The 24,653-nt window shown below is 42.4% G+C and overlaps 1 protein-coding gene across 4 annotated transcripts in view; it reads right to left on the bottom strand.

The window, feature by feature from the left end:
* Nucleotides 1–24,653, bottom strand: part of RBFOX1 (RNA binding fox-1 homolog 1) — a 2,099,893-nt gene that overhangs the window by 114,020 nt on the left and 1,961,220 nt on the right. For 3 of the 4 annotated variants that reach the window (XM_073899542.1, XM_073899543.1, XM_073899545.1), the window contains 4 exons: nucleotides 16,263–16,406; nucleotides 9,447–9,500; nucleotides 2,172–2,264; nucleotides 384–444 (listed from right to left, as the gene is read on the bottom strand). In XM_073899542.1, the coding sequence (XP_073755643.1) occupies nucleotides 384–444; nucleotides 2,172–2,264; nucleotides 9,447–9,500; nucleotides 16,263–16,406 (352 nt within the window). The remainder of the gene's footprint in view (nucleotides 1–383; nucleotides 445–2,171; nucleotides 2,265–9,446; nucleotides 9,501–16,262; nucleotides 16,407–24,653) is intronic. The other variant, XM_073899544.1, reaches the window with a different exon arrangement.

Below are 24,653 nucleotides of genomic sequence, written 5' to 3' on the forward strand. Positions count from 1 at the left end.
TATCTCACCCCAAATGGGAGTTATTCTAGAGACTGGAGGAAGGGCATGCACACTTTGTGTGAAAACTAAATTCGCCTCTGTTGTGAAAACTATCTTTTAAAAAAATTATTATTGAAGTCTAGTTGGCATACAGTGTTAGATTAGTTTCAGGTGTACAACATGGTGATGTGACAGTTCTGCCCATTACTCAGGGCTCACCATGGTAACTGTAGTCACTGAAAGATATCGTATTGATTCACGTGGTTCACTGTAGCAGGTCAGCAGCAAGGACATGAGAACCACACCAAAGTTAACAGGGCTTATTGAATCATATTCCCTGGTTAAATTACTTAACAGATTCAGAAGTAGGGATGACTTCTTGTAAAAGGTCGATCTCTACTTACCGTTTGTATAAGGGTTGACAGTCTTTTTATTTGTCATTACACGTGCTGTGGCATTATTTACCTATGTACATAGAAAACTCAAATGAGCACATATTCCAGGGCCAGCCCACAGTTCAATTAGTTGCATGCATTATGACTGTGATTACTTATTAAAAAAAAAACTAAAATGCATTTTAATTTATAAAAGGCAGTAGGTGCATAACAAAATCATACATTTTTATAATTACATTTACTTCATAACCATTTTAACTTACAAATCATTTCAATAAAGCAATGTCATATCATTTAAAAGTTTAATAAGGAGACAGTAAAAGCAAATTAAAAGGAACTGCATAATTGAAGATTTAAAAGCATGCGTGTACTCCATGGTAACACAGAAACAAATATTTTTAAACACAAAATAAAATTCATATGAAGGAACATGCAGTGGAGTAGAAGGGGAGAGACAAGGTACAAGGGAACATAAATGTCAAAAAAAAAAAGGGACAAACAAGATTTAGCCGTGTGCAACACTTTAGGAGGGAAGGACCATCGGGGAGAGCAACATCTAGCATTCAACACTTGGAACAAGAGCCTTTGACATCGCAAGAATTAACAAGATCATTCAAGCTTTAAAGTCACAGCTAACAAAAGGATAAAAGAGAGGGTGCATTGTTTAACACAATATGGAGTTAACAATCTGAGTAAGATGTGCACTATCATATCTCAATCCAGTCAGTGCCTCCCAGGCTCGCTTAGAACGTACACTCAATTACAGGCGTACCGGTACCCAAAGAAATAGAGCATCAAGAAAACTTAATACGACAAGTCAAAAAAATCCACGTGGTATATATATGTATAGAGATAATCAGCACTAAATACGTGAAGCGGCAGATGGACTTCACCACTTACCATTCACCACCATCGCCAGCATGGGTTTGTATACAGTTACCATGGTTACTGAGAGTTTGGTGAGGGGCCTAAGCGTTATCGTCGAGGTGGGGGAAAACGAAAGGCAAAATATGCAACATCTTACTCCAAAGACTAAAGCATTTTTAACTGGTTTTTTTTTTTTTTTAAGTTTTAACAAATATAACCCTGTGGCCATGTTGAGGGAGATCCAGTGGTAGAAAGACTAGATTCTGAATATTGAAATTTTAGCATTTATGTTTATTTATTTTTTTCAGTGAAGAGGGGCCAGATATTGAACAGGAAATCCTGTTTGGTTAGTCACTTTATTATCAAAGAAGGCAAAGATTCAAACTGGCTTCTTAAACAAAAAATGAAAGGTTCAGTGACAAAGACCTCTCATTTTTTTTTTTTTAAAGAAACAATTGTTCTTCCGAATGCTACTGCTTTCACCATTTGACTCAATTTGGACACCACTGTGGATCCCTCGTCAACCCTGCAGTGGAAAGAAAAAGAAAAAAACGGAAGAGAAAAAAAAAAAGAAAAGAACTGCTTTGTTTTTTGTTTTGTTCTGCATACTGTCTCCACTGTTTGGAACCTACTGCACCCATCAATTATAAAACACAGAAAATTAAAAAAAAAAAGTACAGAGTAACCTTTCTTTTTGTTTCACTTTTGCCATTCACCTTTCATCAGTAATAAGAACATAATAAAGTAAAATTTAAAAAAAAGTAAGGCCAGTTTTCCTTTTTATATATAAATATAAATATATATATATATATAAACAATGAGAAGGGAGTAGGGTCACATACAAGACACAATGATGCATCTGGAACAACGAATGAGCGTGAAGCAGACATTTATAAAGAAGATGTAAAGGAAAATATTTTGAACATGCACCTCGATTTTACGGCCCTCTACCACGGTGCCGTGTAATTTCTCCCTCGCCCTGTCCGCATCGGCACTATTTTCGAAAGTTACGAAACCAAATCCCTGCATGCAGGAGGGAGAAGGGGAAAACAACATGCAGATTATTATTCCAGTCAACGACCACTGTGTAACGTTCTCTCGCTTTAATTTCTATTTCTTGTCCTGGCTTCAGTTCTGTAACATGCAAATTAGAGAAATTATAAGAATACGAAGATGTGCAATAAGTAAGCGACAAATGTGAACAAGATTTTTTTTTTCTGTCACCAGTTAGCTGTAACCCCTGAAGAATTCAAAAAATGATACCAAAAATACCTTTCTAAATGTCACTACAGAAGAAAATAAGTCTAACGGAAAGAAAATGAGATCAAAATAAATTTACAGTGTCTTCACAGAGAAGAAAATGAAATAACGAGGAAAAAAAAAAGGGAACCACTTTCTTGACATGCAAATTAAGAATAAAATAAAATAAAACGTGTGCACGAAATTCAACAATGAATGCCAAAATCTTCTAACATTGCCTACAGAGTCATGCCGTGTGGTCTTAAGAACATCTCTTCTTCATGCAATTTAGGGTTATTCAAATTTGTCAATTTTACAGCCTTAACTTCTCAAAAATAAAAATTAGAAGCCTAAAAAAAAGGAAAGACCTTTTTCATAATAAATCTTAAACTTTTTGATCTAACAAACAAAATAATCACATGAAATGAATTGAAATAAACATCAATTGATTAATAATGCAAACAGTTCAAGTAGTGCTTTTTTATATTAATACTGTCCCCTCCCCTCAAAAACATATATGCTTCTGAATTTGTCAACTTTCCAGGCTACTTCACTAACTGAAAAGGGAAATATATATACGTATCGTAACGTTCTAAGACATTATCTTGATATTCATTTGTCAAATCAACAGGTCGAAAATAAAGGAACTTTGTTAAGAGAATTTTATTCACAATAACACTCTGGGCACTTCCTCTCTTACTGATAGACAACAAATAGACCCTTTACTTCACCACTGGCATATTTTGTTTTAATATTTCAGCCTCAAAAAACAACCCCACTAAACGTCACATTGTCAAAATCCACCTTTTTTTCTTCACTGACACTGTTCCTAAGAAGAGCACAGAAAATATGACACATTATTTTTAAAACCCCTAAAAATATTTGTACATCTTGTTCAGAAATATACACCAACCTTTTGAAACCATTCCAGTATAAATTTGCCCAGCTCGTTCTGGTGAAACAATGCAATGTGTTGGGACTCCTATTTGCAACTGGGTAAACTTCAATAAAGGGACATGCTGGTTTTTAGCTTAGTTGGGACAAGTCTGATATTCAGTCTCACTGATAAAACAGACAGTAATTACAAATAACAAGTAGTCATAACCAACTAATGCTAACTCCCAACCGCTCAGTAGGTTGCTGAAGTGATATCCAAAGCTAGGGTATTCAGAGAGGTGTTGGCCTATGGTCTGCGTGAAGAGCGAACTTTCCAAAGTCAATATGGGCTTATCTATAGGAGATCCCATCTGTGGATGGGTTCAAGCTAAATTAAATGATTATTTGACAGAATTCTATAGAGAAAAAATAAGCAGCTTTACTTTGGAGGACTGGACTGAAAAATCTTTTATAATATGTCCCACTGTGAGGATCTGTGATTAGCTGAGTCTGGAAGATTTGATCAGTATAAGCCTTTATGCTCCATAAGAGAAGGAGCATATATAACTTTGTCTCACACATCACTGGTGGTACGCCCATGTGAGGTGTCCAAATATACTAGGCTAACCGATGAGTTTTGAAATAACAGCTCTTCAACGGACTGAAGACAGAATTTGAAGGCTTCGCTCTATTAATGGTGCTGACTCTTGCTTAGAGGGTCCCAAACTTGGTTGCACAGTGAAAGGAAGTGGGGGGCATAGCATATGAAACATTTAGATTCCTGAGCCCTGCCACATAGCTACCCAATCAGAATCCCAGAGTGGAGCCCAGATATCTGTCTGCTAAGAAAGCTACCATGCAGCCCAGCAGCTGCATTTCCATGGCCTCTCATATCAGCAACCACCATCAAAGGAAAGTTCCAATTCCTTGTATGAGGTAGAGTATTACGTTGCCGATTTCCAATGAGCAACTTAAGGAGTGGAGTGAGTTTCAGAGATGACTATCTGTCTGACTTGGTGATTTGGATCTTAGGTGCAGGGGTACAGCCATTGTCCCCTTAAAACCGAACTCTCTAGCATGCACAGAATGTCATACATTTAACAAATAAGGGAAACGAGGGCACTGGCTGCATCAGGGGCGATTCTCTCACTAGGCAAGCAAAGAAAATCCACAGTCTGAGTCTTATCGATGGAGGGCTTGGTGCCATCACTACTGTCCACGGGCACCATTCTTTAGCACCACAGCAATGCGAGGTACATAGCCCAGTGAAAGGGAACATTTAAGCCACCCGCCATACATCATCCCAAAGAATCACGTCATTGTGGTTCTCGTCTGACCCCAAGGCAACCCACACTGGCCTAAAATCAGCACTATGTGCATCAGGGAGACATGAAGTTGGAGACAGAAATAGGTTTTGAAACCCATGTGAAGTTCACTACATTCCCAAGTTCTCACTTTTTTTGAAGTAAGATAATATATATGGACGCTTCTTATTCTTACTTTCATTTTCTGCTACATTCCTCTCTCTCTCTCTCTCTCTCTTTTTTTTTTTTAGGTCCTCAATATTTCTTATTTCCAGCTGCTGAGATGACTAGTTGAGATTCTAGAAAGTGGGGTTCAGAAGTGCTTGTTCCAGACACAGTCCCCAAAAACCAAAGGGACTGACCTACCTCTTCCATTGGACAGGCACATCTCCCCCAAGGCAAGAAGGGACCTGGCCTCCCTGGGTCAGAAGATTGACAGAATTCTCACCTGGAGAGTGATGCCAGTTACCTGGCCATTTTCAGGTTCCCTCCCTGCCAAGTGCAGGTGCTGGGCAACTCTTTCAAACTGGTGCTGAGGCTATTTCTTTTATCCTGCCTCAAGGTCAGAATTCTATCTCAAGGAAACCACAACTTGGAATTCTGAAAAACATTCTGAATATTTTTATCTCAGCCTTTAGAAGGGAAACAGAAGAAGCACATTCTGCACTTGGCCCGAGAGCACAGGAGCTGGGTGCAATGCCAGATGTGGAACCCTTAACATTCTACAGTGTGCAGGACACACAGGGCGAGGACCAGGTGCTCTTTGCTGCAGGAGATGCACTGCTCCCAGGGCTCACCTCAGTAGAGGGGTGGGGCCGAGAGAAGGTGCGAGGTTGCTGGAGTAAAGACCCAGTGAGGTGACAGTGACATGTGCCACCCCACATGGGAAAGCATACTAATGGGGATCCCGAGATGGACCACCAGGCCAGTGTGACTTGCTTATTTTAAAATCTCTTGTGAATCGTTATTCTGACCTTTTTCCATATCCCAGTTATTTTTCTGTTTTGGTTTTGTGGTATGTGTTTAGGTGATAGCTTCCTTTTTTGTATTAATGCACCTGTAACATTTTATATGCTAAATAAAGGCTCTGAAGCACCCGGGACGGAAGAGTACGCTGGTTTTTCATCTTCTATGAAAATCCTCTAGTTGCTGGTGCAGAGAACTATCTATAAGAGGGGAGCTGTGGACACAAGTCTAAAGATGCATTTTTCTGTGGGACTCAGAGCTTCACGTCTCACGTCTCCCCATTCCCCTTTGCACGTGCAGCTCCCTCTCCCTGGAGGACCACCTTCTCTCCTTCCCTTCCCTGGGAAATTCTTACTCACGAGAATGTTCACTCCCAGCTTCAGTGCCCCTTCTTCCCAGAAGCCTTCCCACCCCTAACAGTATCGGTCTGCCTGCGCAGCCTCTCAGCAGCTGCCCACTTGCCACAGAGCACAGCACGCAGTCGTGGGTCTAAGTGGTCTGTCTCCCCCACCAGTCAGGAAAGTCTCCGAGGATCACTCTGGTCTCACTCATCACGGATTCACCCATCTTCTTGCACCTGGGATGGAACCAGTCCTCACAGATAATCTACTGAATCAAAGATCAGACTGTATATTTCCCGGGTATATTAAGAAGTTGTTCTCTCTGGCTGAATCTCCCACATACATCGTTTCAGAGTTCACCAAAATGTTTTTAAATCTCCTAAAAGGAACAAAATGAATGATAGGATCTCTCCCCGCTAAGTGCTATCAAATTCTCATTTTCAAAGTCTGGCGTGTCCTTTTTCAGTGTGGTTTCCCTGTGTACTTGCTATCCGTGTACCCATGAGCTATTTATGCAATACATTCTCAGGAAAACATAGATAGTACCTGTGTTTGAATAGGGTTCACGCACATGCACGTGCACACACATGCACATACACACACCCACCAAACACCCAGAACACACAGCCATACTCACTGAGCACTGAGTGACCTGCCTCGGGGACCGGTGAACTCCTAGCTCTGAAGGGTCCACCTACTTCCTGCCTGTTTCTCCTACGCCAGATGCTGAACACGAGGTCGTAAGAGTGGTTCAGGTTCTCAACCATTTAAATGGAGATGTCCCTTTAAATAAGGCCCTTTCCTGCAGATGATAATGTCAAGTCTGAAAAATATCCCTGTGTGAGCTACTGTCCCCATTTGGCAGTTCCCCAAAGGACTGTCTCGAGGACAGTCCAGTCACACCAAACAGTCAGCCCCTGGAACCTGCCAGACTGCCTCTTTTGGAGGGAGCCTACCCACCCAGCCTATTCTTGATGTCTCCTAATCAAAAGTAAAAAGCAGGTTCACAAAGTCAGTCGCTGGATGCGGCAAACTTAAACGGTCTTCACTGCTAAAGCCCCAGAGACAGGCTAATCATGGCAATGACAGAGGAAGTGTTAAAAATAGTACCTCCATTGTACTTTCAAAATAGCAAACGATATTCTTCTAATGGCCCAAAACAGCTCTCGAAAGGAATTAAACAGCTTTTTCCAACTGGCAAAAGTTACAAAACAAAATATAAATTAAATATAAATTTAAAAAAAACAAACACCTTTAAAAGCAGTAGCACCACAGACTCAGGATTACAAGAAAGTTGGTCAACATTCCAGGTCATCTTCTAGGATTTTGCCAAGAATGCATCAGGCCTGAGTGAAAAGGATTAGTGAGGCTGGGTACATTTTTTTTTTCCTTTTCTTTTCTTTCTTTTTTTTTTTTTTTTTAAATTTTTTTTTTTTAAGTAATCTCTACACCCAATATGGGGCTCGAGCTCACAACCCAGAGATCAAGTCACGGGCTCTACTGACTGAGCCAGCCAGGTGTCCCTGGGCACGTTTTTTCTTAATCCACTTTGCATTGCAGGTATAGAAACAGCTCTTATGATGATTTTCATATAAGGAGCAGAAAGAGAATTAACTTATGTTTCCCGCAGCCTAGAGGTCATGTTACTGATAGAAGAGTAACTAAAATACCTGAAATTTTGGGAGAAGAAGACCCGTGCACTAGCAGGACCAGAGAATATAATGAATTGATTTTTTTTTTTTTTCTCCTCATCCAGCATATCGCAACATCATTTTGGCTGTGGAGAGGAGAATACTGGAATTTTCTTCCCTCACATCAAGCTGCGTCATCGTATCCAGGACGGAAAGGGTGCAGACTGCCCAAGGAATAATACATGCAATTGTTCGCTTCATGGGAAGGAGGTGGTTGTTGTTCCCAAGAGAGCTAGCACTTGCCTGCCCCCTTAGAGAAAACCAGTTCTTGTAACCCTCCTGGATACTGACCTGTCCCAAATCGCCTGTGTGAGGAAAGTTACGGGGCTAAATCTAGTATCTCTCTGTATGTGATAAGCAATTTGTCCCAATATCCACTTTCATAGTCTGAGGATGCAAGAAAGGAGCTTAGAATTCCTTTCAGCCTGGGGACTAGTGCTCTGGAAACCGGGCAGAGTTATCAAAAGTGGTCACTTTCGGGACGCCTGGGTGGCTCAGTTGGTTAAGCGACTGCCTTCGGCTCAGGTCATGATCCTGGAGTCCTGGGATCGAGTCCCGCATCAGGCTCCCTGCGCAGCGGGGAGTCTGCTTCTCCCTCTGACCCTCCCCCTTCTCATGTGCTCTCTCACTCTCTCTCATAATCTCTCTCAAATAAATAAATAAAATCTTTAAAAAAAAGAAAGTGGTCACTTTCTGGCTGCTGAGGTCACTCTCTGAGTCCTCTGACAGGACTGTTATCACTCAGTATCTGCTGCTAAGCTGAATGCACTGCTTTCCTCAGGGGAGATTCTGCTAGAGCCCTGGAGTTTTCTGTGCGTGCCAGTGGGATGACACTTTAGCTACTACAAAACCCCAGTGGGCAAAGGAGCATTCTGCATTTAGATGAAGTGTCGGCATTTGTCTAAAACAGGAAAACACAGTGTTTGCAACTTTAACGACGGGCCTGGAAGGTTTGTCGAAACACAGACTGCTGGGCTCCCATTTTGAGCGTCTGATTTAGTAGGTCTGGGTTGGACCCTGAGAATTTGCATTTGTGGTACGTTCCTACGTGCTGCTCCTTGGGAGGACCTCATTTTGATGACCTCTGATAGACGGGATGCTTTGAGAGAGTTGGGCCTTTTCTTCCCCCAACATATTTCCATGCTGAAAGTGCTGGAGGCTTTCCAGCACGCTGATTTTTACTAACATGCTTAGGTCCAGGAAAATCGACTTAAAAATTGGTCTCCTATGGAAAAAAACCAAAAACCAAAAACAAATTCAAAGCAATGGCAAACTGCAAAACGTGGAGTGGTAAACATATTAATGAAAAAAATTATATTCAAAAGGTTGGTGTATATGAAATTTTCTCCCCTACAACCCAGGAAAATAACTGCACTTTATTAATACAGAATAATCACATATTTACCTGCGCATGAGACTATCAACTCACTTTTTAATATTAAGAACATAATTATCACTGAAAAACAAAAATGTAGCAACAACATTATTTTTTAGGCATGGGTAATTTTCCTCTGGAAACTTGATATATATATATATATATAGATAGATAGATAGATAGATAGATAGATAGATAGGTATAAAACAGCAATTTTAAATTACCCCCTTATACATTTAAACTGAACCCAATGTATTTCCCACCATTTTGGAAACTGGAGAAGGTCTCTAAAGGAATTCCCACTGAAGTGTATTTTCACAATGTGCTAATTAAAAGAGTGCAGTTGTTTCCCATTATCCATAGCAAACGTTTAAAAGTAAGCTAAACATCCTAAAGTAAATTAAATTGCTTACCTTTGAGCCTCGCTCATTAAAAATAATTTCAACATCTAAGATTTTACCAAATTGCTGCAAAGAAATAGAAATATTTTATAAGCAAGAGAAATGGAGTAAATCATACTATGCACATTGGTAATTGTACCCCAAGTCAGAGGTTTTTTTTTTTTTTCTCTTTTAATATCAGGGATAGACATTTTATGTTGTTTTATCCTTAGCGATGTGCTTGAACCAAGAGAAAGTACAACCACACATATGATTTCTATTTTACTGGATACCCCATTGAGTGAGATGTCATAGTATGGGCCTGGTGCAAAATGTGTAGTCAGGTGGTTAGTTCTATTTTCCTTTCTTTATGTGTGCACAATTGCTTTCCCAGGCACTGAACAGCAAAGATTAAAACAGGCTGGAGTATAAACTGACCCTCCTAGGCTACTCCATTAGCCACTGGGAGAAGCACCCTTGATGAGGTGGGATTTTGATGGTAAAATGTCCAAGGGGAATCTGATGGTGAGGATGGTGGCCCTTGACCCCCGTATAAGCTACAGTAAGAGCCAGGCCATATAAGAGAAGTCAAGTACAAACAGATGAAAGCAAGATCCACCATGTGGACATCCATCATAATCAAGACACCAGCATAGCTGTGATTAGCCCTGAGGCCAAAATGTACTTCTCTCAAGATGATTCTTCATTTTGTTAAACAAACAAATAGATTTTAGACAATTAGCAAGAATAGGCTCTATAAAAAGTGAAAGCAACTCGACATATTCAAGCCTGGAAACATGGTTTCAGATTACAAATAGGGCAGCCAACTAAATTACAGATGCCTAGTTAAATTTAAATTTCAAATTTTTCAGGATAATTACATCCCCTGCAATATTTAAGATACACTTATACTTAATAAAATATGTTATCTAAAATTCAAATTCAGCTATTGTTACCTTGTATTTTTTTTTATTTGCTAAATCTCGTAGTCCTACTGAGAAATGCACATCAAGCAATTCGTGATTCACACTTTAAAAATAAGGGAACAGGGACCCTGAAACCAGAAGCATCTGATCGTTCAAGAGCCTCTTCCCCTGACACTGGGGTCCTTTCCTTTTTCTTAGAATGCGTGAAATACAGTGGGTATTTTTGAGCGTGCAGGTGGGAGAGGGTATCATAAAAGTATGTGACGTGGCCCAGAAAAACGACGAGGGGAATTTTACATGCACAATGAAGGCAAGTGCTCGTTCTAGTGATTAAAAAGTAAACAGAACCACATGAAGGAATATGTCCATCCTCCTTTTCCCTTATTTTGAGCTTTCATATTACAACATTCACTCTTGCAGCCTGGAGTTTTATGAAATCCTTTATTGCCCGAGGAGAGTCTGTGTTCTGTCTCTCTCCCCTAGGTGGAAAGCACTAAGCAGCCTCCATGTAGCAGAGGCCAGAGTGGTTGGGAGGGACAGAAAAGGAATAAATGATTAGAACGCAGAGAACCAGAGGCAGCTTCCCCGACCACTGTGCTTCAGTCATAGGATATGGGCGGCGGCGGAAGGGGGGGTACCCCGAGAATAAGTGTCAAGAGGGTTCTACTAAGATTCGAGAAAAAAAAGCATTGGAAACAGACAGAGGCTATTCTCCGGAACAAGTCTACCTTTCTTGGGAAGACAGGAAAAAAAAAAATAGGCACACTCCACTTGGAGAGAAATAGCTCAAAACCTTGAAACAAAAGTAGTTGTGACTAGGAGAAGAAGGAAACCCAAAGCTATGTCATGGAAATGTGCCTATCCGTCAGGATACGGACACGGTCAGGGGACTGCGGATTGAATTTGTCTTGTTGAGTGGATGGATGTGCTTCTGTGCTTCTCATCTTCCCGGAGAAGAAGGATAGGAAGAAACGAAGAAGTTCAGCTGGGAGAGGTAAGGGGAGGACTACATTGCCAGCAGATATGATGGAAATACCAAGAAACTTACAGCCAACTCACCCTGCAATTTGTGGACACTCTTAATTTCCTTTTGGTCAAGAGAATATTCTTCTACAGAGCATTTTCAGTGCCCTAGATTTGGGCAGAGAAAATCATTAGAAATAGAAGAAGAAAACTTCCAGATTTGGGAAATGCAGGATTTGCCATTGAAAGGTGAACTGAATTTCAGAGTAAAGACTCCTCCAGTTTGTGAAGTCTGCAGAAGCAGTGATTTCGATATAACCTCTCTACAATATTCAGTCTACACTGATGCTATTATATTTATTTCAGTCCTAAGAGCATGAAAGCACACATGTGTATGAACAGGGAAGCTTTTGAAAAGGACTCCTCAAAACCATGAAGCAAATGTCATCTATGGAACATTCTCTAAGCAGTCAACACAAAAACACTCCCTTTAAAACAAGATCTGGCTGAGACAGAACCAACCAATCAAGAAGTAATCCTAACGTCTGCTATTGGCTCAGGTCATGATCCCAGGGTCCTAGGATGGAGTCCCGCATCAGGCTCCCTGCTCCGTGGGAAGTCTGCTTCTCCCTCTCCCACTCCCCGTGCTGCTTGTGTTCCCTCTCTTGCTGTGTCTCTCTCTGTCAAATAAATAAATAAAAATCTTAAAAAAAAAAGAACTTCTGCTTGAAGCATTTATTCAAGTAGAATTAAAAAAAAAAAGAAGAAGAAGTAATCCTAGCATGTGTCATTCCCTAAATGAAACAATGACAGCATATGCCCTGAAATGGTCTCCAATGTTTGCCTCCCTAGCGGTTGCCATTGGGTGGTTGATTCTCAGAGCCAGTGAAACGAGCAGTGAGAAGAACACTGATATGAGCCCCACTCCTAAGACAGTTGCGTACTGTATTTATAGTATCAACAGTTTAATTGGGAAGTTGGGTACTAATGATGTAAACACAGCTGGTACATGTGCAATCTAAATAGACATGAGTCGCAGATTTAACTCGCATCAGTTTGCTCGACACCCATGTGCAGCCACATTCGACAACGTCTCAGGATCCATGCAAGGTGTCTCAATAGTGGTATCAAGGATAAAATCCGGAAGCTTCTAGGCACGCACTGGGGCACATACATACCAGGCATTTTGAGACATTCTCTGATCAAATGCTATTTTCCTGAAAAACTGTGGAAGATGCTCCGTGGGTACAGCATAAAACATGAAAGTAAAGGTTAGTTCAAAAAGCACACACAGAGGCGAAGGAAAGGCATCATATCAGTTTTCTTAGGGTTGGCTTCATGTTTGGAATGCAGAAATGGGAGGCACCATGCCAGGTCCAAAAAAAAAAAAAAAAAAAAGGGCTTCACTCATTATAACATCACGGTGCACAGAATTTGGCATTAACGCCAAAGGTGCAGGCATCCCTACGTTATTACTAAAAAGGTGATCACGAAAGCTTCTTTTGTATGTTCTGCAAGTCATGTGGTCTGTTTTGGGGTGACAATAATGAGTGACTTCCATAGATCATATTCATACCCAGAGGGTCTCCATCAAAAGCAAGGCTGTGACATCAACAAGGGTATTGTGCAAATTTGAATCCTACACTCGATGAGTAGCTACTTCTGAAAACAGTTCTATGATGCAATGTGTCATGTCAGTGGTCTGGATATATCATAACCACCTCTCTCACCCAAAAGCCAGATATGTATAAATTTTAAATGTTAGGTTAAAGAACCATTCTGTCCAAGAGCAAGCCATTATAATCAATTCGGTGGAAATCCACCCATTCCTTTCATGGGATCATTAAGAATTCAAACATAAAGGATGCACACCCTCATGAATGCTCCCTGAAAAGAGGACAGAGCTCAAGAATGAAGTAGCCAGGCCAGAACCAATATTTCTTTCAGGGAAACATCTAGAACCAACGCCTCTGATCTGTTCACTCACACCCCAACTGGTGTTGTAAAGACTCAGGATTCTACTGTGGTCACATAACTTCTTGACCAAGGAATGTTCCACCTTGACAGGGAGGAAGGAAGGAAAGAAGGAAGGAATGAAGGAAGGAAGGGAGGAAGGAAGGAAGGAAGGAAGGAAGGAAAATCTATGAATAGTTAGAAGATTTAATGCCAAACACTAGAACAAATGCTTCCAAAGGAGGAGGAAGTAAAGAATTTCAAGTACTGAAGAACATGGTGGAACAAAGGTAACCAGAATCACAATGAACGGGCCCTGAAGCCACAAATTAAAAACAAAATGTGAGGCACCTGCAGTGACCATTAGGCCTATAGAAATTGCAAACTTCATAGCTGAATTATTAATGGTTGCAAAAGGTGTTATGAACACAGCTAGGTTGGAGAAAGGAGCTTCCTTTTTGTCTTGTTTTGGTTTGGGTTTCAAATCCCCATGGCTGCATTTAACAAAAGAAATAAAGGAGAAAAGCCCAAAAATCTTTGAGAGGGTTTTTCTCTGTAATAACCCCCATTCTAGCCCCAGCCAAAGTGAAGGGGCAAAGGCAAAATGTAGCAATAAAAGAAGAGAAGAGATCTCATGTCTAGATGACTTGGAAAAGACCTAATTGGAATCAAAATGTCATTTCTTACAGTAAGTACAATCTACAAGAAGAAACCACATTTAATTCTCTCAACTGGAGTGTGGGGAGCCAATCAGAATGTTTACAGATGCCTTTCAATGTGATTCATGCCACTAAACGTATCATATAACCAGAATGGGATTGCCACCACCAATGCTTGGCAGGGGAGAACAGATTTTTAGTATTTAAGTTCCATTTCTTCAGGACAGTGGTCGTAAACCAAGGAGGCCTCAGCATTATTACAAAGAATCCAGGAATCTGTATGTGCCCCCAAATTTTTATAGCCGAAACTCATAAAAAAAAATCTTGCATGCTTTTAAAATGAACACAGATGCTGTTTGTGATGAACGAAATTAATTTCAATATTACTGAATGTATGCCGCATCTTCTTAATTGATACTAAGTGTATCTATCATACTGTCAAGTCAATGTCTTGTCAGTTGCTTAGAAATCTTGACTTTTACAAAAACTGGCTCTGAAACCGGTGGATTTTGATCATGGTTTGACAACTGGGTAGTACATTCAATCTTTGGCAAGACCTTGCTGTGCACCACTTGCCCTCGCCCTGTAAGAAAAGAGAGGCTCAGATATCCATGCAAGCAGGATGCCGTCTTTGGGAGTTCCAGCTGTGGATTATTTCCAATACCTCTCCGACTTGGCTGTGTAGCCTTTCAGTGACTTTCAAGATAACTGAGAAGACCAGGGAGGGAAGAGCGCCCTCGGGGTTGGGAGCGAGGGTGGGCTGCAGTGAGTGACACCATAAAAGAGCACCAGGATGATCATTAAGAGGGCCAAATTCAAAGCCAACCTCCCAGTGACACCTGATGAGTAAAGATGGACCACGGAGCAAGACTTTCTAACCTGACGTGGCAAGAGGAATCTAATTCCTCTGGCTGCCCATCATTCAAATCTGGTCTCACTGCTTTATACACACTTAACCTCCACTTTCACTTTGAATGCTCTGCACTTTTCAAAGTCATCTTTGACCTGAGAGTGCCCGAGGGTCTCTCTACTCTGCAAGAGTTAGAGGGCTCAACTCATGGTTATTACCAAACGAGAGAGATAAAAGTGCAGAAGCTGACCTTTTCCTCTGAAATGTCAGGATTCAAGTCTGGGTATCTGAATATTAGGACGCTAGCTCTGCCTTTGTGTCAGATGTGGACTTGATCAACATCACGCATGGTAAAGAAATAGAAGGTGCATGCAAGCTAACCCCACAATTGCAGTCAGGAACCAGAGCATCCCTTTGCATCGGGGGAATGAGGTCTACTTGGCCCAGGGTTTGGCATTAAAATTTGGCCCCTTCTTATTCCTTCTGTAATACTTGCATCCATCCACAAACTCTTAGAGGAACAATCTCCAGGCGGCCAACCTTTACTCTAAGTCAAATGCTAAGTATGTAGTTCTGTTCATGGAATCCGCAGACACCTCCCATCAATGCTGGGATGGATGTCATGGACAAATGGGCTGACTACATTTGCAAAAAAACAAAACAAAACACCCACTGAGGATATCTAAGCCCTGTCAGAGTTTTGTCCTTCAGAGTCCAAGATGTGGCTAACTCATTCCTTCCCAAGGTGGACAGTGCAAGATTTCATCCAGAAAAAGAATCCGAGTCATCATGTCCCACGAGGAAGCAACCCTATCATCTATTTTCTCTGGGTTGATGGTGGCTTCTGCCCTGCTCTGGGTTTCAATCATGGTAGCTGGGCAAGGCTGTCATCTGTGGCAGAGAACATCACAGTAAGAACCTCTGAATCCTCATCACTAATTGCGGGAGAGTGTATACTGCAGGATGCAAGTCAGGCTTAGAAATCTCTAGCTTTCTTTGTTTTGCTTTTCAATGAAGCTTTATGCAGAAGTCATTATTCTCTAACGCTGCCTCTGAAACCTAAATGCACAGTGCCTGGGAAAGAGTGAGGTATGCAGGAATATATCATGATAACTTTGGCAACTATGAAAGAGAGAAGAACCCAAAGGACACAAAATGTTTATTTCAGCCGTGACACAGGGTCCAGGGACACTTGATCTAGGATCATCAGTGGGCTTCTTTCAATGCTATTTTATCTGGGAGTTCATTTTCTGTTTGATTTTCCAGTTATTGACCATTTGGCAAAGCGGGACCATGGTGAACCTATACAAAGACGTTTAGACTAAAATCATAAAGAGATTCCGGCCACAATATACCCATCAACTAGGATCTAAAATGCCTTCCCCCCCGCCCCGTAAACATCTCACTTTTGTGTTGTAAATACCCAGAACTTACATGAGGAGGAAAGGGCTTTGGGGACCCCAGTGCGGACACTGCAGAGGAGAAACGCTCTACTTACGCCAAACATTTGTCGGAGGTCCGGATCCCGGAACCTGAAGGGGATGTTGGAGACATGCAGCCGCTTGGGCTGGGACTTGTTTTCTGTGTTTTCAGAAGGTTGTGTCTGGGGCTGGCCATCCGTTGGTGCCGCGTCATCTGTCTGCTAAAAGGACAAGAGTAAAGAGGCTATGAGGGGACCTGTGTGCTCGTTCCAAAGTGCTTTAGCTTCTCCTAAATGGAAGGAAAATGCTGGAACAAAGGAACAAGGACCAGGAAGGAGCTATTGGGTCATCCATTCCTTCATTTATTCAACAAGTATTTATTGAACATTCCCTGAGAGCCCAAGGTGGATCTGGGATTCAGCAGTGAGCAAAGCAGACAAACTCCCCGCCCCCACGGAACATAATTCTTATGGGGAGTGTGTGGGGGGAAGGCGATAAGCTCATTAGTAAATAAATACGGAGCTGGTAGAAGGAAAGCATCATGCAGAAAAATAAAGCAAGGGGAGGGATAGTTGGTGTGGAGGTGCTGGGGAGTTTTAACAGGCAATCGGACTGATGGATTAACCTGTCGTTAAAGGTAGGAGAGGGTGCATCCCTTAATCAAAGGTGTCCAAAATCTTAAGATACGCCTGCATAATTGTTGTAACTGTCCAGATAACACATTAGCAAATGGGATAAAACATTTGAGAAGGTCGTTTGGTGTTCTGCAGTCCAAGTAACCATCCGATTGACTTATTTATTTATTTTTTAAGGTTTTACCTTCTCGTTTCTTCGTTATGCAGGCCTGTGCTGTCCATGACAGCTGACCCCCGTGGCTATTTAAATTGGAATGAATTAAAATTAGGTAAAATGTAAAATCCAGTTTTTCCTTCACACTAGCCACATTTCAAGTACTCAATAGCCACCTGTGGCTACTGGTTTCCATGTCTGACACCGAGGACCTAGAACATCTCTGGAACGTTCTATGGACCACACTGGTGTCGATAAGGTTATGCTATTAGCATAACTCATTACTCTGCTTCCCACTCTTGCCACAGTAAAAGCCCGGACAGCATGATATTATATCAGCACATATCTAGGCAGGAAAGTCACAGTAACACTTGGTATCATTATAGCCACGCCCATTGGTTCTCGAGATGCTTCTGGATACTTTCTCTGCAATCAGCATCTATTGCCTCTGGGTGGCAGTTGATGCCATCCATGTCAGTTACTTGCTTCTCCAAAACTGTAATGGAAAACCTATGTGGAAGCCCATCAAATTTACGAGGGAAGAATAAGCCTCACCTACTTTTTTTTTTTAAGATTTTTATTTATTTATTTGAGAGAGAGAGAATGAGAGAGAGAGAGCATGAGAAGGGGGAGGGTCAGAGGGAGAAGCAGACTCCCTGCCGAGCAGGAAGCCCAATGTGGGACTCGATCCCCGGACTCCAGGATCATGACCTGAGCCGAAGGCAGACGCCTCACCGACTGAGCCACCCAGGCGCCCCAAGCCTCACCTACTTTTAAACAGTTTAGAAGCACATAACTGGGACAAAACTATCAGTGCAATCAGGCAGGTGTAAGATAATAAAGACACAGAGGAGACAATTTCACCAAGTGAAAGATATATATATATATAAAAATTATATATTTATATATGCATATATATATAAATTATATATTTTATATATGCATATAAATATAAATGCTTTATATAAATATGGTTTACGTATTATATATACCACAATAAAATGGCCATAATTAGTGACTTTCTTGCCAATCCTTGTATTTATTGACAGACTTCATTTGCATTCTCTCTCCTAATAACCCCTGAATTGCATTTTGAAGTCAAGGCCCCCCAGAAGCTGGCACACTACTCTTCCAAGTCAGTTTGGAATCAAAACCCCCACTGGATGACCTCTGCAAGTTTGAAGTGTTACATCATGATAACGCCAACCCTGCCCTTGGTCGTTTTGTCTGCGCTGTTGGAGTGGAATAAGGAAGGGGATGGTAACAGTCTCCTAACCTGGAAAATGAGTAATAATAATAGTGCACACCTTCTAAGGCTCTGTGAAGACTTAGCTCGGTAATATAGGCCAACTTGGCAGAGTTCTTGGCACATGAACTCAATAAATGGAAGGCAATGAATTTTTTAGAGTGACAGTGACTTTTTCTTAAAATGTCAAAAACAAGAAGAAAGCAAGCCTCTCTCAGGAAACATACAAAGGAAAGGTTCTCCTTTGCTTGTTAAGCACGTTTTTACTGAGCAACTACTGTATGTTGGACACGTAAGTTAGTCCTCCCAACACACGTTGTTCCCAGTTCAGTGCAAGAGAAAGAAGAAGGAAAGAGACAGTTGTGAGGCTGGGATCAGAGTGGGTCACAGAGGGCTGAGTAAACTTAAATCAGGGACACGCCGCACAGCTGGATGTTCTGGGAGCCCTGCCAATTCTAGAGGTTACGTTTTCAGTGGGAGACGTCTACCAGAAAGGACAAAGGGCCTGACGCTGTACCAGCAGAGGGCAAGGTGCAGGCAAAGACGCAGAGGTGAAATCGGGTTCTGGATTCAGGGGAGTACATGGGCCCCTTAGTGTCATGGTCGGTGGGCGCATATGAAGGAAGGACAGACAGAACAGCACAGTGCGGGGGTGTGTGGGGGTTATATCACAAAGGGCCCTGTGTGCAGAGCAAAAGCATATTTCATGATAAAAACTAAGAGGAGCCACTTACGGATTATCGCAGGGTGTGGTGTGACCAGCACGCGACAATGGGGCTGAGCCATGGCCGACAAACAGTAAATGCAGGTCAGATGGCTGGTTGAGTCACTGACTGAACAGGTGAAGGTATTACGAGTGTATCAATAAAGTAATGAATGAAGGATGAGTGAATGGTCCACTCTACATCTTCAAGTGATAGTCAAATATAGTATTATAATACCCAGGCCCAAAAAGAGCAGGGAACTGTGTTTTCTCTGCTGGTAACATGAGGTTTGGTTACACAACCAAGGCCCAGAGATGTCCTTGAATCATGCAGTTGGGGTCTTAGTACTCTGACCTAAGACTCTAGGTTTGCAGACACAGCAGCTGAGACCCCAGCTTACAGTCCATTTCTTCCCTCCGGTTAGAGGTTGCTGTTCAAATGCAAATTAAAACAAGCTCCTTCTCATCCCAAGAAAGAAACCTAGATTTGGATTCGTTCATAACGGCTGGATGTTTCAGCTTAATAAACCTAATTAGGAATTACAGAGATTATGATTAAACATATTAAATGATTAATAGCATTATGCCGCTCATGTGAAAATTAAAATTAATCATCTTTAGTCAAACAGGACTTTGGAGAAATCTTTGCGTTGTTTCCTTTGATAAAAACATACAACGCTCAATTAATCATTTTGTAGCACGGGAATGTGTACAAAAGCTCATAAATTGTTATGTCGGAATACCTGTGTATTAAAAGTAATTTTTAAAGATAACATGTAAAATGGAAAACAAACCGAAAGTGTTTCTGACATCGTGGGTGAGTGAAGAGGAGGACGTCAGGATCCAGAGGCTGACTCTAGAGCCTGGGGCAAGGCAGGGGTGAGACCTTCCAGAACGGTCCTCACAGAGTCTCATACTGGTATATCGGGGTGAGAGCTTTCCCCTTCCCTTTTTCTGGAAATTGTCAGGGAAAACATATTCAAGACAAGCCTGAATTTTAAGTCCCTATATTAGTCTGCTAAGAAATTACCACAGACATGGTAGCTAAAATCAACGGAAATGGATTCCCTCATGGTTGTGGGGCCCAGATGTCTACAGTGAAGGTGAGAAGGTGCTGTCAGGACCACACTCCCTCCGGAGGCTCTAGGGGAGAGCCCACCTTTGCCTCTCCCAGCTGCTGGTGACCTCTGGGCTTGAAGCTGCACTTCCCCAATCTCTGTTTCCACGTTCATATGGCCTTCTTCCCTCTGTGTGTCTGGGACTCACATCTCCCTCTGCCTTTTTCTTCTTATAAGGACATTAGTCATCGGATTTAAAGCTCACACTAGATCTTGTCTTGGGATCCTTAACTTAGTTACATCTGCAAGGACCCTTTGTCCAAACAAGGTCATATTCATGGGTTTACGAATGATGGGATGTGAACGTACGTTTTGAAGGCCACATTCAACCCACTACAATCTTCTAAACAAGCAAACAAACCGGAAGTGCACGTTGAATGAATAGCTGTTATCAAGAAGTGGATGCATTTTCTACCACTGAGGGTGGCATGAGGTTCTCCAAGGGGTTGGCCTCACCCCAGGTCTAGAAGAAGAGAGAATGTCTCTGTCCGAGCTGTCCCAGGCTCCCATCTGTCACACTGGGAACTTTAATGAGTTGTCTAAGGAGAGATTTGAGCCTTCCTTTTATCCTAACCCAGGCTGTCGGGCTGCCTTTGTGCACCTCCCCCTGGATGTGATGACCCCCCTTCAGCTGGGCTGAGAGGCGCTCCACCAGCCTCCTGAAAGGCATCTAACACTCTAAAAATAAGGCTAGGTCTGCAGGTTCCCTGAGCCTAGCACTGTAGCTCACATAGATGGACAAGCAGTTAGAGCATCCCCGAGAAGGTCGGTGAAGCTCACGGCAAATGCGCAGCGTGAAATTTTGAAGAACAAAAATAAAGTCATGTGAAAAAGCTGAGGAAGTTGCTAAGGGAATTGCACATCTCGAATGCGTATTACCAAAAAGCGGGGGCTACCTGGTTGGTAGTTACATCCCTCAAGGCTGGTACATGTCAAGGCTTACTTGGAATTAATGGCTGGAAGAAGAACTCTTGATTTATCCATGTCTGATTCTTTTAAAGCATCATTCTGGCTCTAAAAGTGGGACCTAGCTGAATTGAAAGGGTGCCTCATAACCATGTTTGGGAGATCAGGAGGTAGAACATGAAGACCAAGCAAATTACTCCTGGTCTGCTTGCTCAGAGATGAGAGAAGATTGAGAAAACAAAGGTGTTAGAGGGTAGAATTAGAATGGCCAGGGCACCTTCCCTCTCAGAACCCTCTGGTCCAGACCCTCATCCTGGGCTGGGAGATTCAGTACGCTCTGGCCCAGACCCCCTTGCTTCCTGAGGTTCCCGCTCCTTACTCACTGGCCACCTGGCTCCTCCTTCCACGCACGCAGCATACTCCCTCCTCAGGCTTCATGCCTGCCCTTCCTTTACCTGGAAAATTTACACCCCAGATGCCCATGTGGCTTGCCCCCTTCTTCCCAGCTCTCTGCCAAGACAGCACCCATTAGAGACATCCTCATCTAGAGCTTCAGCATCTCCTGTCTCCCTGCTCATTCGCTTTTTTCATAGCACCTATCACTTCTTGCCTTTGTATTACCTGCTTCTGTTAGTTTCTATGGTGTTTCTTTGTCTCCTCCACCAGAAGACATGAAGTCCATGAGGACAGAGATGGGGAGTTTCCATCCACTGTTCTGTCCTTACCCCCTAGGGCAGTTTCTCAGCACCAGAAATGCTGACATTGGGGCTGGCTAATTCTTTGATGTGGGGCTGTCCCATGCACCATAAGATGTTGAGCAGCATCCTGGCCTCCAACCCCTGTACAACAGTGGGACAACCAAAACTATCTTCTGCGGTTCAGATGTTCCCTGGGGGGCAAAACTGCACCGACTAGAAATACGAGCCAGAGCACATGGCAAGTTCTCAGCGAGTACCTGTGGCTTTTGCTACAAGTGAGCTGCATGAATGCTGAGTTCACAGCTCTTGATCTTAGTTTGCCTATGGGTGAAGTGATAAATGCCCGTCTGTCCTGGACCCTTCAGAGTCGAATAACAAAAGCAAAGTCTTGTGAAAGTTAAGTCCCATGAATAAACAGGGAATACGTATCATTACTATTCTTAGCAGTGTTTATAACCATCCGCTTTCCTTCTCCGTTTCTCGGGGCCCACCCATACTGACAACTCGGAGATGCCGCCTCCCCATCACGCCCGCAGGGTCGCAGGACCCCATATGAATGGACAGTCCATTCACCTCAAGAGGTGGGTTTCCAGGCAGCACTTGGCAGAGGTTCCCAAATAAGCTCATTAGGACAGCAAAGCCAGCTTGTGCTCTGGCCCCGTTTGAAGGCCCTATTAGGAGGCAGGATGTGTGCTGCAGAATTTTGCCTAATAAACAAACTCCCCAGATATCGGCGCAGGTTATAAATGTTAAGAAAACACCACTGGCACTTTAATCTCCTGAAGATCACTTAGTGCTTCCGCAAAGACCTTAATAAAGAACCGCGGGGCTCCCTCTGCTATAATTGTTCCTAATTCAATGAATAGCTCTGAGCAACCCAAGACTAATCCTGGTGAAATTGGATTTTGATATCGACCAATCCAGGGATGACTGTTGGAGAGAAGCCACATGGTTTTGTATGTGCCTTTGAGAGTCTGGCCCCACCCACATCTTCTCTCTGAGCCAATGGGGTGTTGCTGAGCTCATCCCTGTGCCACCTTCGGGGATGACCAGGTATCTTGGGAGCACAGGCAAAGGATATCTGTAGCTGGATATCTCTGAGCCAAACTCCAGTCCCGTCACATACTAGCCCAGCTCCTTAAACCCTTCTGAGCCTATTGCCTGAGATGCAAGTAGGGATAAAGGATCCCATCACAGAGTTGTCTGTGGTCCCAGGTTGCTGGAGGCAACACAAGTGACCATCACAAGGACAGATGAGTAAAATGTGGTGAAGCTGTCAGCAGAAATCAGAGTTCAGAGAGGAATCGTATATTTGGAAGCACAGGGCTGAGCGCCTGTAGTGGGGGAGACAACCATAAGAAATAAAACAAGAACGGTACCAAATTATATTTTGCCACCCCTAAATATGCTTCTTTGGCATAAGGGTTATTTTGGGATGATTATTTTTGAGAAACAGCAGACACAGGAGAAGCTCTGAAAAGAGTAGAAGTTACCCTTTTGCAAGAGAAATTTACATTTAAAAGGAAAGTCTCCATTTGTAGGGGTGTCTCCCTTTTGGAGGTAGCAGGGAAAGAAAGTACCTAAATTTCTAGAAATCCTTCAAAAGACAAGACAATGACCTCAATCTAGAACAACCTCACCCTTGTTTACTGTGCTTTTCCTGATAACCTCCCCATTGCTGGCTCCCCTGCTCCCCCAACATCTTCTGTCTTTAGCTGGAGATGGTGTTTAAGCCGGTGACTTGGGCCATTCCAGTTTGTTACTCGGTCTTTCCACATGTACTCACAACACAGCACTAGATACAGTTCAAGGATGGTGGTCATGCACTTTAGAGCAGTCCCATTCAATAAAATAAAATAGTGGCCACATACATAGTCTTAAAGTTTCTAGAAGCCACATTTCAAAAAGAGTATAAAGAAACGTGGAATTAATTTTAAGGATATATTTATTTTAATCCGATTTATCAAAACTATTATTTCAATATGTAATTAAAGTAAGTGATATTTTAAAATCTTTTTTTCCCCCTAGGTCTTGGAGATTTTGTATATAGTTTGTATTCATGGCTCATCATCTCAACATGGACACTACATTTTCATTGGAAATACCTGATCTATATTTAGACTTTGAAAAATTGACAGTTGAATAGCCAAGATTTTCAAAACACACCTAAAAGGCTTTTAATAACGGAATCAAGTGTCAGTGTTTAAATTTTAATTAAAGTTGAGTTTAATTAAAAAATCCAGTTCCTCAGTCATACCAGCCATGGGCTCCGCAGATACCTATAGCTGGCAGAGTAATGGTCCCCTCGAAATGTTAATATCCTAATCCCTGGAGCCTCTGAATTTGAAGTTCACAAACTCCCTGAAGGATACACAGACATCCATGGACCCCCGGATAAGAACCACTGCGGTGTGAGGTCATTCGCCTCTCCCCTATCCTGAGTTGAGACATTTGGTGCCGAATACTACCACCCACTGGTTGCAGATGAGCCCAGTGTGGAATTGGCTAATGGGTCTAGAATCGGGTATTGAATGTAAAACCCTACTGAGGTCCTACTATGACCCTGGTATCATGCAAGGTGTTTTTCACACCTTATCCCACTGACCACCATAACAATTTGAAAAACGGAAGCTCAGAGAAGTTAAGTCAGTCACCTGTCCAAAGTCACATGGCTAGGAGATGGCAGGGCCATAAAAGAACCTAAGATATTTAACTCCATATCCTGGACTCCATATTTTGACCCTCAATGGCCCCTTGAGTTCAAGGTGAAATCTAAAGACAGCTCAGCCCTGGAGGGCAACCGCCAGCAACTTGCACAGAGTGAAATTCGCTGGAATTCTAACTGCCTGTGCTCTCAGTCGGGGCTGGAACGGAGTGATGAGCTCTGTGAATAGGGCCCTATCACAACCAACCAGCCCAAATCAAACCAAACCAGGCTGCTTCAGATGCTTCCTCTGAGCACCTGGAGTCCTGTGCTCCCCTCTCTTGAGCCCTTATTAACCATATAT

The sequence above is a fragment of the Callorhinus ursinus genome, unplaced genomic scaffold, assembly GCF_003265705.2.
Source record: "Callorhinus ursinus isolate GAN/ISIS: 27379988/994484 unplaced genomic scaffold, GSC_fseal_2.0 scaffold13, whole genome shotgun sequence".
Taxonomy (NCBI): Eukaryota; Metazoa; Chordata; class Mammalia; order Carnivora; family Otariidae; genus Callorhinus; species Callorhinus ursinus.